This window comes from Solanum stenotomum, chromosome 1 (genome assembly GCF_019186545.1).
Source record: "Solanum stenotomum isolate F172 chromosome 1, ASM1918654v1, whole genome shotgun sequence".
NCBI lineage: Eukaryota > Viridiplantae > Streptophyta > Magnoliopsida > Solanales > Solanaceae > Solanum > Solanum stenotomum.
This window is the reverse complement of record NC_064282.1, coordinates 75,146,739-75,159,896: the sequence shown is the minus strand read 5'-3', so window position 1 is coordinate 75,159,896 and position 13,158 is coordinate 75,146,739. Positions and strand designations below refer to the sequence as shown.

Genomic DNA, 13,158 nt, shown 5'->3' with positions numbered 1-13,158 from the left:
ATAATGAACAGGCATAGTCGTATGACATTCTTTCACCACTAGATCGGATACTTCCGATACAAACTTACTCATCTTGGTCCTACGATCCGCCACAATAGAAGGAGCATACTTAGATAGTTAGGTAAACCTCAAGGCATAATCCTTACCACTCATGCTACCTTGCCTAAGGTTAATGAACTCAAGCACCTCAGCCTCTCTCATATCTAGAGGGAAAACCCTATCAAGAAAAGAATTTTTGAACCTTTCCCATTCCATGGGACCCATCTCTTCTGTTCTTGCCTCTTTCAATTGATTAAACCACACTTGAGCAACCCCATTGAGTTGGTAACCGGCCAATTCCGCTTTCTCTATCGGAGTAGCTCCCATAATATTCAACACCTTATGGACCTCATCTATAAACTCTTGGGGAACTTCCTCCATCCTTGAACCATAAAATTTGGGAGGGTTCATCCTAGTAAAATCCCTCTTTAGGTTCATCCTAGTAAAATCTCTGTATTGGATTGGGCCGACATTGCTTGAGCCAACACTTGAAATGCCATCCTCATCTCCGTGTTAGTCACATTCTCACCCAAAGGATCAATTGGATCTTGTGGAGGAACCTCTTGACCCACAATGTCTTCCTCATTCCTTTTAGCATTAGCCATTGTAGTCATCCTATCCTGTAGACCATCGCGTAAAGATTAGGAGAAAGACCTTATAGAGTTAAACTCTATGGCATGACTTGGAGAAGTGAAGACGTGATTTCCTAATCATCTAATAGCTTACCATTCATAAATACGGAGCACTTCACACTTTTGAACACGGCTCTACTAGACGTAGTTTTGAGACATCCTAGAACGATTCTAAACCTTGTGCTCTGATACAAAGTTTGTCACGACCCAGGGGTACCCCTGGAGGTAACATAGCATACAAGACCCCAAAGGACCTCATACAAGCCACTTAGCTTTCACAACATTATATAATAGAAAATGGTGCAGAAATTTTGAAACATTTTCCATACAATCAAAGTCCTTTATAAAATGAGCGGAAGGCTATGACTCTTGTCTTAAACCATCTAACCATAAATGTGTTTGGGATGCAGCCCATGCAATAGTTCTAAACATAAAATGAAAGAAAACAAAAGAACATGGTGACAATCTCCTCGGATACTATGAGGACTCACGAAAGCTTCAATCATTGCTCTACTATGATCCTACGCATGGGGATGGAAGTCAATATCTCCAGACCCTACATTTGATAAGAATGTAGGCAAGAGTATGCATTACTACAAAATGTTCTAAATATGATAGCTAGCATAACATAAAAATTAGTCAATATAAGACATAAGCTATAAGCACAAGAGATAACAACATAGATATAGGCATTATCAAGGCATCTAGATCATGATAATATAAGAGAAACACTTCAGAAGTAACCTCAAAGCATACTTGTGCAAGGCATGGATAAGAGCCCATAAATCTCACCCATGCTAAGTAAACTACTTTAGGCTACCATTCATATTCTTCATCTTTTGATCTCCTCCTTAGCTTATTTCTCATAGACAAGGGAACATTCACCTTTAGTCAAAAATATCAAGGAAGGCAAGTCTAGCAACAATATAAGCTAAGCATATATCATATAAGAAATTCTCATATAAAAACATACTTACAATACTTCCTTGAAGTAACCTTGATTCATCATAATCATGCTACTTTGAGTAGGGATTTGTCCCTCTTTAGCTATATCTACTATTCACGAAAAAGTACTTCTTTACTAGTCCAACACAAACACTACTTATGAATGGTTACGATTTACCAATTCAAGGCTATAAAAGAAAAACACCTCATCATGCTAGACCAAGCTATCATGGAAAGCACACTCTCATGCAAGCCCAAGCTACTCAAGGAAGGGTACTATTACTCAATCCAAGCAACCAATGAAATGTTTTGGCCTTACCAAGTCATGCTATCATGCAAGCATTCTACTATGCTACTTCAAGCTACCCTTAGGAAGGGTACAATTTCTCAATCCAAGGCTATAAATGAGATCTACTAGTCAAGCTAACATTTAAGTTCGGGTCTTACCAAGTCAAGCTATTCATGAAGGAATACCATATCACAACTTCAAGCTATCATAATTAGCATGCTTTGATACAATTTACGTGAGCAAACCTTTCAACCTAGAATCATACTATATGAGGAAACCTTTCACTTTCATTCATTCATACACCCATGCATTCATAAGGTAGATTATGAGGGTAAAGTTCTTCCACAACAATTCTATCTACTAGTCTACCATTATCATATAAGCTTCACTCTCAAAGCCTTAACATTCATAATTAATCATATTAGTTTTACTCTCAAAGCCCTAATAATCAACATTAATAACTACAAGCGTTACTCTAAAAGCTTTACTCCTTACAACCATCACATATGCCTAAATCTCAAGACATTCTAATCACATGCTTCATTCTTAAACAACTCTAATCATACATCATCATATAGGCTCAATATCAAGCATTACTAATCATGATCCATCATGTATACTCTAATCTAATTCAATTAATCCCTATGTTCTTTAATCTCAACAAATTTACTATACATATCATCAATCCTAGAATATTATTTCTAAATCCTCAATTTCCCCTTCCAAGACACAAAACCCAAATTACTTCAATTTCATCCACTAGACAAGAGTTAGGCATGGAAAACATGTAATTTCATCATATAAACACGATTCACTACTAATTCAATCATAAACAATCAATATCCACTCAATTGGATACATATTCATCATAACCCACAAAATTAGAAGGAACCCTAACTTGAATTGGGATTTCATCTTCACAATTGAGGAAATTCTACGGGACTCCATGGATGAAAGAAGTTCATGGATGAATAAATATCATACCTTAGTCACAATTCCTTCAAAAGCTTGAAGATTTGAGGACTTGACGTAGTTATAACCCTCTTCTTCTTCTTCTTTCTGGATAGAGAATATTTGGGAGAGAATTAGGTTTCTTTTTGGTGAGTTGAGAGAATGACTTTAATGAATTATTTAAGGGGTCTAAATTCCTTTTATAGGTTGTATAGATTCGGGTAAAACTACACCACTTAAACCTAATTAAAACTGGAAAGACCCAAAGTACCCCTACATTTAACCACCGAAAGTGCCCCTACACTTAACTACCAAAACTACCCCTAGGTCACCACCCATGAGACCATGTTGACAGACCGTGGATGGACCTATGGTTCATCCTGGTCAATCATGGTTTGGGTTCTGGGGTTGGCAATAAGGGCTTGCACCACAACCCTTATCCACGAGCCGTGGACCCATCCATGAGGAATGGGTCCTTGCGTGGATACTGCCTTCGACAGTTTTCTAGGGGTCCTCTTCAACGGACCATAATTGGTCCTTAAGGGCTGGAACCTTGACGTTCTAACATTTTGATTATGGGTATTACAACATATAATAATACCTTCCATTCAAGTATTCAAATGTCCCCTTATGAGACCCTATATAGGTGTAGATGCAGGTCCGCGATTAATTGGTTTGAAGTAGGTGAAGCAGCCTTGATAGAGCAAGATTCGGTTCCTGAAGCCATTGAAAAAGTTAAGCTCATCAGAGATTGACTAAAGATAGCCCAAAGTAGTCAGAAGTCCTATGCAGATGTGAGGAAAAGGGACTTAGGGTTTGAAATTAATGATTGGGATTTCCTGAAGGTGTCACCTATGAAGGGTGTGATGAGATTTGGCAAGAAAGGGAAGCTCAGTCCTAGATATGTAGGTCCTTACACAATCCTAAAAAGGATTGGTAATGTGGCCTATGAGTTAAAATTGCAAGCAGAGCTAGCAGCGGTTCATCCAGTCTTTCACATTTTCCTTGTGGAAGAAGTTTGTGGGTGATCTGGCGTAAATAGTCACACTAGAGAGTGTGGTTGTGAAGGATTGTCTCACTTATGAAGAAGTGCTATTTAAACTTCTCGACCGTCCGGTTCGTAGGTTGAGAAATAAGTAAGTCACTACAGTAAAGGTTTTGTGGAGGAGTCAGTCAGTAGAGGGAGCTACTTGGGAAGCAGAAGCAGCCATGATGGTGAAGTACCTTCATCTTTTTCCTTCTGATTCCGTTTCATCTTGATTTAATAGTTCCTCTCCAGTCTCTCAGTTTACTTTTGTGTAATCCAATCTCAGTATCTTATTCCTTCAGTTATCCTTGCATTTCAGCCTCTATGCATGTTCATGGAACTCACATAAGTTAGATATCAGTTTCTAGTAATTAGTGGTACGGATTGCAGCTCCTTCCCTCCATACTCAACTTTATTAGCCTTCATTCAAGTGTGAATGATCCCAAGGGGGAGATATTTTAAAACCTCGAAACCTAGCTTAAGCACTTAAGCAGGGAAAAGAGTCAAACACACAAAATTTTGGACGACTACGGGCCCCTCCACAGGGAATAGATCCCCACACGAGCCGTGGGATGGCTCATAGAAGGGAGACAGAGCCACCAGGGCTCAGACAATGAAGCATGGAACCCTACCACGGGCTGTGATCTCGATGACTTGTCATGGATTGGTTCATCGTCTTGAGCCAGCAGACCCATAGACCCAAGTGAAGAACCACAGTGACTTTCACAGTCCGTGAAGTTGACCGTAGGTGGGGGTGCCAAGAACCAGTACACACTGTCCTGCAACCACGACCCACTTGACAGGCCGTGGTCCATTTGATGGTCCGTTAGTGGATCCGTGGTCGGCCCTCGACAGCTTTTAAGTCAGACAACGATAATTTACATTATTGCTCAGTTTATGGCATTGCTCAGTTATGCTTTGTTCAGCTTATATATATTTGTTTAACTTACTATCTACGTTCTGCATGCTCTGTACATTCCATGTACCGATGCATACTCTTCGATACATCCTTTCATGATGTAGGTTCAGGTACTAAGCATCCAGATCACACTTAGATCAATTCTCAGTACGCATTCAACAGCTTCAGTGGTGAGTCCTCATATTTCGAGGATAATAGACATGATTTCATTTTAGTTTTTACTTTCAGTTTACAATTTTCTTAGAGTTAGTTGGGGGAATGTCCCAGTAACTCAACTTAGTAAGTGGCTTTTCTGACATAGTAGTAGAATCATCTTGAGATATTAAGTTTATCTTTCAGTTGTTATTCAGCTCTTAGTATGTTTTATACGTCCAGACTAGTTGGGGCATTCCCCATATTCAATTATCCATTATTTTAGGTTCTGCATAGTACATCTTTTATTTAGTTATTCTCAGTATGTTTGATATATGCAAGATACAAGGTTAGCTTGGGGTTACTCGTGATACTAGGTCCCGTCTTACATCAAGAGGTAACCTCAGGGCGTGACAGTTGGTGTGATCTCCGATATGATCGAATATGTTTTTTGTGATTTTGCCCTTTTGAGTTGAGAGTGATTAGTATGGTTTATTTTAGTCAATATTTTTAATTTCGAGCATCGTTAAAGATTCAAAATCTTCGATGAATTGATTATGCATTTGTGTTGTATGTGTTATTCTTCAATGATCCTCATTTGACATATCATTGTTCATGGAAATATGTGAAAGTGGAGAAAAGCTATTTATTTTTTTATGAAAATGAGACACCTTACATTTATCATTGACCACAAGCTAGGTGACAAGTTGATGAGATATTGAGATTGTTATATGGACTGCGAGTCCCCCATGGGTCTTTTTCTAGAAGTTAAAGGTTGGCAAGGTGTATACAATAGGTTGTTGGATCATCTTATTGCATTGCATTGACAAGATTTATTGTGTTGTGTAGCTTGATTATATGTTGATATGAGTATTAACCATAGCCTTATGTGTTAACCTTATTCACGTTGTTACACCTTAGCCTGTCGATGCATGCATTTAGGTTTTTTGGTTATTAAGGTCATATTGTATGTGAATTCATTTATAAGGTACTAGTCTAGAAATATCAATAGATATCTATAAAAGCATTGTTTGTAATATTATTATGAAAGAGTGGAGATTCTATCTCTCTTTCATTTATTCACACCAATGGCTATTGTTTTTCTTTTTCTTCTATATACAAATTAATTTTAATTTTGATTCTTATGATATCTAATTAAATACATGTAATATTTAATTAGTTTACTTAATTATCAATATATTATGTTGAGTATATGTATTGTTACTTTATATTTGATAATAATACAATTCTAAAAGTAATTCAAATATAACATACTTCAACACACACTTGAGTTAATTGAAGAATAGACATTTCACATCTAATATCACAAAAATCAAATCACTTTTTTGCATTAATCAATGAAGTACTATCAATAAGAAAAATTATTAATATTTCATGCATAAATGTGTTATTTTCTATTTGTAGATCCTTGAATAGCCATAAGCCTCTTCAGAAAAATGTTGAAGTCTTCATTACTCAACATACTTATCCTAACATTTCTTGAATCACTTCCAAATCATCTTCCACTCCTTGTTTGAATCTTGTGTTCTATAAGAAGTTTTTTACAATCCTCCTCTTCACCAACTTTTCAAATAAGCCACGCAGAAGTTGTTTCAGATAAACAATATGAATTTAAAATTCAAAAGAAAAGAAAACTTTTTCAAATATATATTGATAATATAGTTTTAAAAGTAAATAAAAAATCAAGTATATGAGATTATATTATTTTTTAAATAAACTAAAATGAAAATGTTACGTTGTGATATTTTGGTAATTACCAGGGTGTGATTCACACAAGTTTTTTGTGAAGAGGCAATACTAAGGAGGATAATTTTGGATTAAAAAATGGTTATTATCCATAACAACTTGTCTTAACCTAAACCATCTATTATCCATAAGAGACTGACTATATTCAAGGAAATTCTCCAATGTAAAATCCAAACAGCTATTAGAGACCACTTCAAGAAGTTTAGCATCTCTAAGTTGAGCTTCTTTTGATACACCAATTGTACAAATCTCCATGAACCTTGTCATCTTCCTTGCCACCTCTTTGTCTTTAACAAGTGCCCAACTACATGCAAAAATAATTATAATAAGTGATCACTGAAATATGTTCTAATTTTGTGATTGTGATCTCACTTGAAATTAAAGTTTGAAAACTTACCCAATTATGGAACTAGCATGACCAGTGCATTTGGAAATAGTAAAGAGCATAACATCATTGTTGGCAGGTGGAGTTATAGAAGTATATTGTTGCCAATAAAAAGCTAAGTCGTAGATTAATTTCCCTTGATCACCATTCACTACATGCTCTCTAATAATCCCATTAGGATTATTTGGAGATGTAATCAACTCAATAAAAGGTTCATCTTTTTCAAAAGTTTTTAAATCTCCAGCCCATTTATTTAGTCCCGACCTCACTAAATTAGTCACATAAGGATATGCTTGCGAAAAGACAAAAAATATTAATAATTGATAGAAAAATATCACTTTTAAATTTGACTTATTAAGTAACATGATGTGTCCCAAGAACTATGATTCATGTTTTAGGGTGTGACCCAGAGATTACTGAAGTTGATTGCGAATCCCGAAAGTTTGGATTTATTCAGTAAAGGAAAAAAGAATGTTATATTTAATGGATCTAACATGTACCGAGAACCAAAACATTAGACTGCTAATTTAATTGATCATATCATATCCTTTACAGTTTAAATATAAAATATATAGTATAAACATGCATCGAATAAAAAGGTGTAGCTGAAACTACACTGATTGGTTCAAGTTGATCAGATGGAGAAAGAGCATAAAGGACGGCCTGCACAAGCTGGCTGGATCTAGTGCCAACAACAATATAATGATCATCCACAATTGCATTTCCAACAACATTGTGCAACCTCTTAAGTTGTTCCTTTAGTTTTGACTCCAAGAACCAACACAAGCTCTTACCAGTAGCAAAATAACTTAATGAATCATCACCATTGAATGTTATGTTACACTTGTTGCACATTTTTTGCCAATATGACTTATACATTGTTGGATCACCACTATACACACACAAAACAATGAAATCCCAAATTAGTATTCTAACAAAGAATTGAGAATTTCATCAAATTATAAGAATATGGTACTGATCTTGAGAGAGATTTAATCAATCTCAAAAGCTAGCTAGTTCATTCGGGAAGGATTCTATAAGGACACAATGGTTTGCACCGTCTGATCATTTCTAAGGCCACTCTATAAATTTTGTCCCCCTTTTATCTCAATGGTTAAATTCTTCTCTAAAAGTAGGTAGATGGATATTTTTTTTGTAAATAAATTTAGTCCACTTGGTTAACCAAAGACATAATTTAAATGATCACTCGAAAAAGGCCATTGGAGAAAAATTACCTCATTCTGACACATTACACCCCATGACATTTTGAGGGCACAAAATATAGTAGATCGCTCAACGTTCCGTAAATCGAAATCGGTGATTTCATATATAAAAATATTGACTCATGAGGACAGGTCAAGACAATAAACTTATAACTTACATGAAAAATTCTAAGAAAAATGAATTTAGATGGAAAAATAAAACTCACTGATCCAGAACAATAGTGGGGGAAGTATCCCTTGTGTCATTTTCTGGAGTTGCATGAGGGAATGAAGAACACTTGACAAGAAAACCATCTGTTCCACTAATCTTTTTATCTTTTTTTTCTAATCTAAAATCTTAAAACCATCCGTTCCACTAATCTTTTTATCTTTTTTTACTAATCTAAAATCTTTAATCGTTCACAAATAACCTATGGGAGAAGAAGGCAGATTTGGGGTCTATATATAGGGAATAAGACAAGTATATATATTTTCATATATAGAAGGGAACTATTTTTGTGACTGTTGGATTTTAAAAGGTTTACATTAAAAATGAAGAGTTATGACTTTTATGGAGTGTTGTGACTTTTATGAAGAATTGTGACTTTTATGAAGAGTTGGGACTTTTATGAAGAATTGTGACTTTATGAAGAGTTGTGCCTTTCCTGAACAATTGTGACTTTTATGAAAAGTTGTGACTTTTTTGTAAAGTTCTGACTTTTACGAAGGGTTATGACATTTGACTTTTCCCAAAGGGTTGTGACGTTTTCGATAAGGCACAATAAACACTTGTTCACACTACTCTTTGTTGTCTATTAATAGAGGGGTTTCCTCTTATTTTTCAACAACGAATTTTTGGACTTCTTCTTCTTCTATTTTATCTAGTGCTAGTATTATAAGTATACTTTATTATGTTTGAGTTGTTCAATGACACCATCGTTTTACGTACCGATACAGCGGCGAGTAAGATCGTTATATTATGGGAGGAATATTTCATTAACCTTGGGGACTCCAAGGGAATAATTTCCTGAAAAACAAACTATGCGTGCTCGATTTTCTTCTGTGATAAAAATATATTTTTTATACTATTTCCAATATGTTTTTGATTCTTTTTCTTTGCTAGTTTTAAGTTTCAAGTTTTTAAAGTATTCTTTAAACTTTGTTGTTTCATACCATGTTCTTCAAAGTTAATGTTATAAGTATCTTAGTAATATAGGTTGAACTACAATTTTAAAGAAATTATTATATCTTTGTATCTTGTTTTGTTCTTTTTATTCAGGGAAATAGTTCATGGAAGTAGGAGTTTGTGTTCTTATAATTTGCTTTGGACAGATTTTTTTATTGGGGCACAACATATCATAAACATCGTTGTTGTGGTATTTATATGATTCTAGCATATCCAAGTAAGTACATGATGAAGGAATCTTACACTTGATGCTACACAATAGTTTCTTATTGTTTCTGACTATAACCTTCATCAAATTAAATATGATTAAGTTACATAATTTGTTATTGGCTTAATAGTTTTATTCTCCGTTGTAGTAAAATTGGGTAGAGAAATGCTTTTGTGTGTGTTACATCCAATATTGTAAGCATATTTCTATGATTTTAATCCAAATAAATTGATCATGGATAAAGACCCAAGTGGCGTTTGACAACAAGAAAAGTGACTTGTATGAGATCATCATTACTGTTAGATAGATATGATTCAATGTGAGTAAAAATTCAGTTCTATCTTTATTTTCCTTGTTTATTTCATTTTCACCTTTATAGCTTATGAAAGTTATTTTATAAATTTTTGGATAGTTGTTCATTATGTGATGATCTCAGAATATAATTTTGTTCAGTTTGGAGACTAATTCTTTTTGTAGTTTTCCACTCAATGTGAAATTTGATTGTGTCAGATTTTTGGAGACTAAAATCTTGTGATTTTCTACTTCTTTGATTGAAACAATATAAACTTCACCATATATATTTGAATGTGCATTTGGTTCGAAGAATATACAACTTCGTCAAGAATATAAAGGCTAAATGATTTAAAGATTATAAAAACATCATCGCTAACTAGAACTAAAGTTGTATTTTTGGTTTCTGGAGATTAAAACCTCTTGATTTTCTACTCCATTTGAATTTGAAAATTATTTGAAGTTTAACATTAAAAGTTCATTCGGTGATGAAAATCACATAAGAAAAATAAATTAAAGTTAAAATTAAAGTACACGTTTAATTTATTTTTCAAAAAAATACACAAAATAAAAATAGTTAAATAGATATAAGTTTTAAAATCAATAAATATGTGTACTAACTAATTACAAAGTAACCAGTCAAAAAATGACATGTGTCCAATTTGTGCACTCATTACTTGCCTTCGAGAGATTGTGCAAACTGTCTATGCCATGTCAGTGTTTGTGGTGTATTTTCCATTATAAATTAGTTTGTAGGGGGGGGGGGTAATAGGACCCTAGTAAAGTTTAGGTGTATCTCTCGGATATCGTTTATAGTCTAGGGGGTACTTGTGCCTTATAACTAAAGAATATAAAAAACTTCCTCATTTACTAGAAACATATTTTATAAAGATTCGGCCTTTATTATTATTATTCAGAATACTAAATTGTTTGTGACAAAAAAAAATAGTGACATAAAGTTAGTGATTTTGTGCCGGCAATGAGTGCCTCTATGGAATGAACTTTGACATTTTTTAAAGATTGTCAAAGGGAATTGAAGCACTACAATTATTTTGTAGAATATTATTTCCAAAAGACACTTCATGTTGTCAATGGCATTTTGATAGGAAAATATTTCTCTACAAAATTAAGTTCCAAAAATGATGAGGAAACTTCCTCAATGTAAATAGAAAAAAAAAGTTCTACAAGAGGCATTCCATATTGATTGTCTCTCTCATACTCCACGCTCCAACGCACCTCATTTTAACCCTACCCTAATAATGTACTCCGTCCCATCTCTAATAGTACTATTTGTCTAGATTATGTAAAAATAATTTTAGGAGAATATTTTTGCATATCTACCGCACCCAAGATCCATTTTATGGTTAGAAATCTACTTATTTTCTAAGAAAACGTTTTCCTTCATATATTGAACACACCCTTATAATCTGGTCTTTCTTTCCTATATATTTTTCTCAAATCTAATTTATTTTTGGGTACATCAATGATCAATAAGTATGCTTTTATATAAGAATTTTTTTATATATATTTCCATTCTAATGTTTGATGTTTGTCTTTCAGGTGCAACATGGTTCAAGGCTATATGTCTATTTATCGTGGAAAGAAATAAAGAGGACTAAGACCTTTTGGTTAAGGATAATCCTCATTTTCATGTTTCAATAATAGAGACCATTAATTTCATGATCCAAAATTGGATGTGATGACACAACTCTCTTCCTACCAAGAAAAGTCGGCCTCAAATTCAACAACATAAAAGGAATGCGCAAAGTAAAACAATAATAACATAATAGAAGAAAACTTAGTAATCCAATATAACCACCTGGAAGTACAAGTCTCAATGTCTTTGTCTCTGGAATAGAACAAAGCACAAAATAAGGAACAAGAGGGTCCGTTGGGATGATAAGCAGTTGCCTCTCAAAGTCTTTCGAAACCCTCAAAACACTACAAGAAAATCAGCCTCTATGGAAGGGAAATCTGCTCCCTGAAAGTTCAAATCTGGTCCCAAACAAGCAATTGAGACCGGAAAAGTCTGATTGTCACTCGTCTTAGAATGTGCCGTCATTATTGGTCAATAAGGACAATTTCAAAAAATTGGTCCCTGAATAGTTTTGAGACGACAAAAAACACTGGTCGTGAAATACTATTAGAGACTGCATAACTAGTCTCAAATGGACAATTGATACCCTGATATTCAGGTCGTTAAACCTCTTTTGCGACCTTCCGTAACCTAGTCCTAGTAACTCTTTAGAGACGATTGTGACCTGGTCCTAGAATAGCATTAGCTACCATTAAAAATCTACTCCCATATTAGTAGTAGCGACCATAACAAATTGGTCGTAGAGTAGTTTTAGGGAAGAACAACAGCATGGTCCTAATATTGCTTTAAAGACGAGCTTCAATTCTAGTCCTAGCTTATGATTTAGAGACGAGCAACAACTTTGGTCCTAGATTGGCCTTTAGAGATAGTCAATAGTTATGGTCTCTAACTAATCACCATTGATCCTACAACCATTGATTATCAGAAGAATCTAACAAATACCAAATAACTTACAACTATAAATCTCGAGACAAAAGAGGATACAGAAAGGGTTGCAGGGCGATAAAAATAAAGAGTGTGATTGATTACATAGCAAAAGACTTATTCAACTCTTCCTTCAACTCTTTAATCCTGCAGGCATTATGACCAACAACAAGCATGTCATCAACATAAAGCAAAATGATAATAAAGTCATGATCAGAGAATTTTTGCACAAAAACACAATGGTCTGAAGAAGTCTTCTTGAAGCCCTGCTGACTCATATAAGAACCAAACTTCCTGTACCATTGCATGGGAGCTTGCTTTAAGCCATACAAGCTCTTCTTCAATTTGCAAACATAATTATCTTTTCCCTTGACTTCAAAACCTTCCGGCTGCTCCATATAAATTTCTTCATCCAAGTCACCACGAAGAAAAGCAGTTTTAACATCCATTTGTTCAACCTCTTAATCCAGACTTGCAACCAAGCCTAGAACCACACGAATGGATGACAACTTCACAATTGGAGAGAATATCTCATCAAAATCAATCCATTTTTTCTGGCTAAAGCCCTTCACAACTAATCTAGCCTTGTACCGTGGAACTGGATTACCATCTTCATGTTTCACCCGGAAAACCCACCTGTTTTTCAAAGCTTTTCGATCTTTGG

General features: G+C 34.6%; 1 protein-coding gene across 1 annotated transcript; it reads right to left on the bottom strand.

Moving 5' to 3' along the window:
* Positions 1–473: 473 nt before the first annotated feature.
* On the bottom strand, positions 474–12,943 carry LOC125856691 (L-tryptophan--pyruvate aminotransferase 1-like). Its single transcript, XM_049536304.1, has 7 exons — positions 12,600–12,943; positions 12,468–12,475; positions 9,515–9,536; positions 7,674–7,978; positions 7,099–7,378; positions 6,801–7,005; positions 474–659 (listed from the first exon to the last, which is right to left on the bottom strand). The coding sequence occupies exons 1-7, from the start codon at positions 12,941–12,943 to the stop codon at positions 474–476; spliced, it is 1,350 nt and encodes a 449-aa protein (XP_049392261.1).
* Between the last annotated feature and the right edge of the window lie 215 nt (positions 12,944–13,158).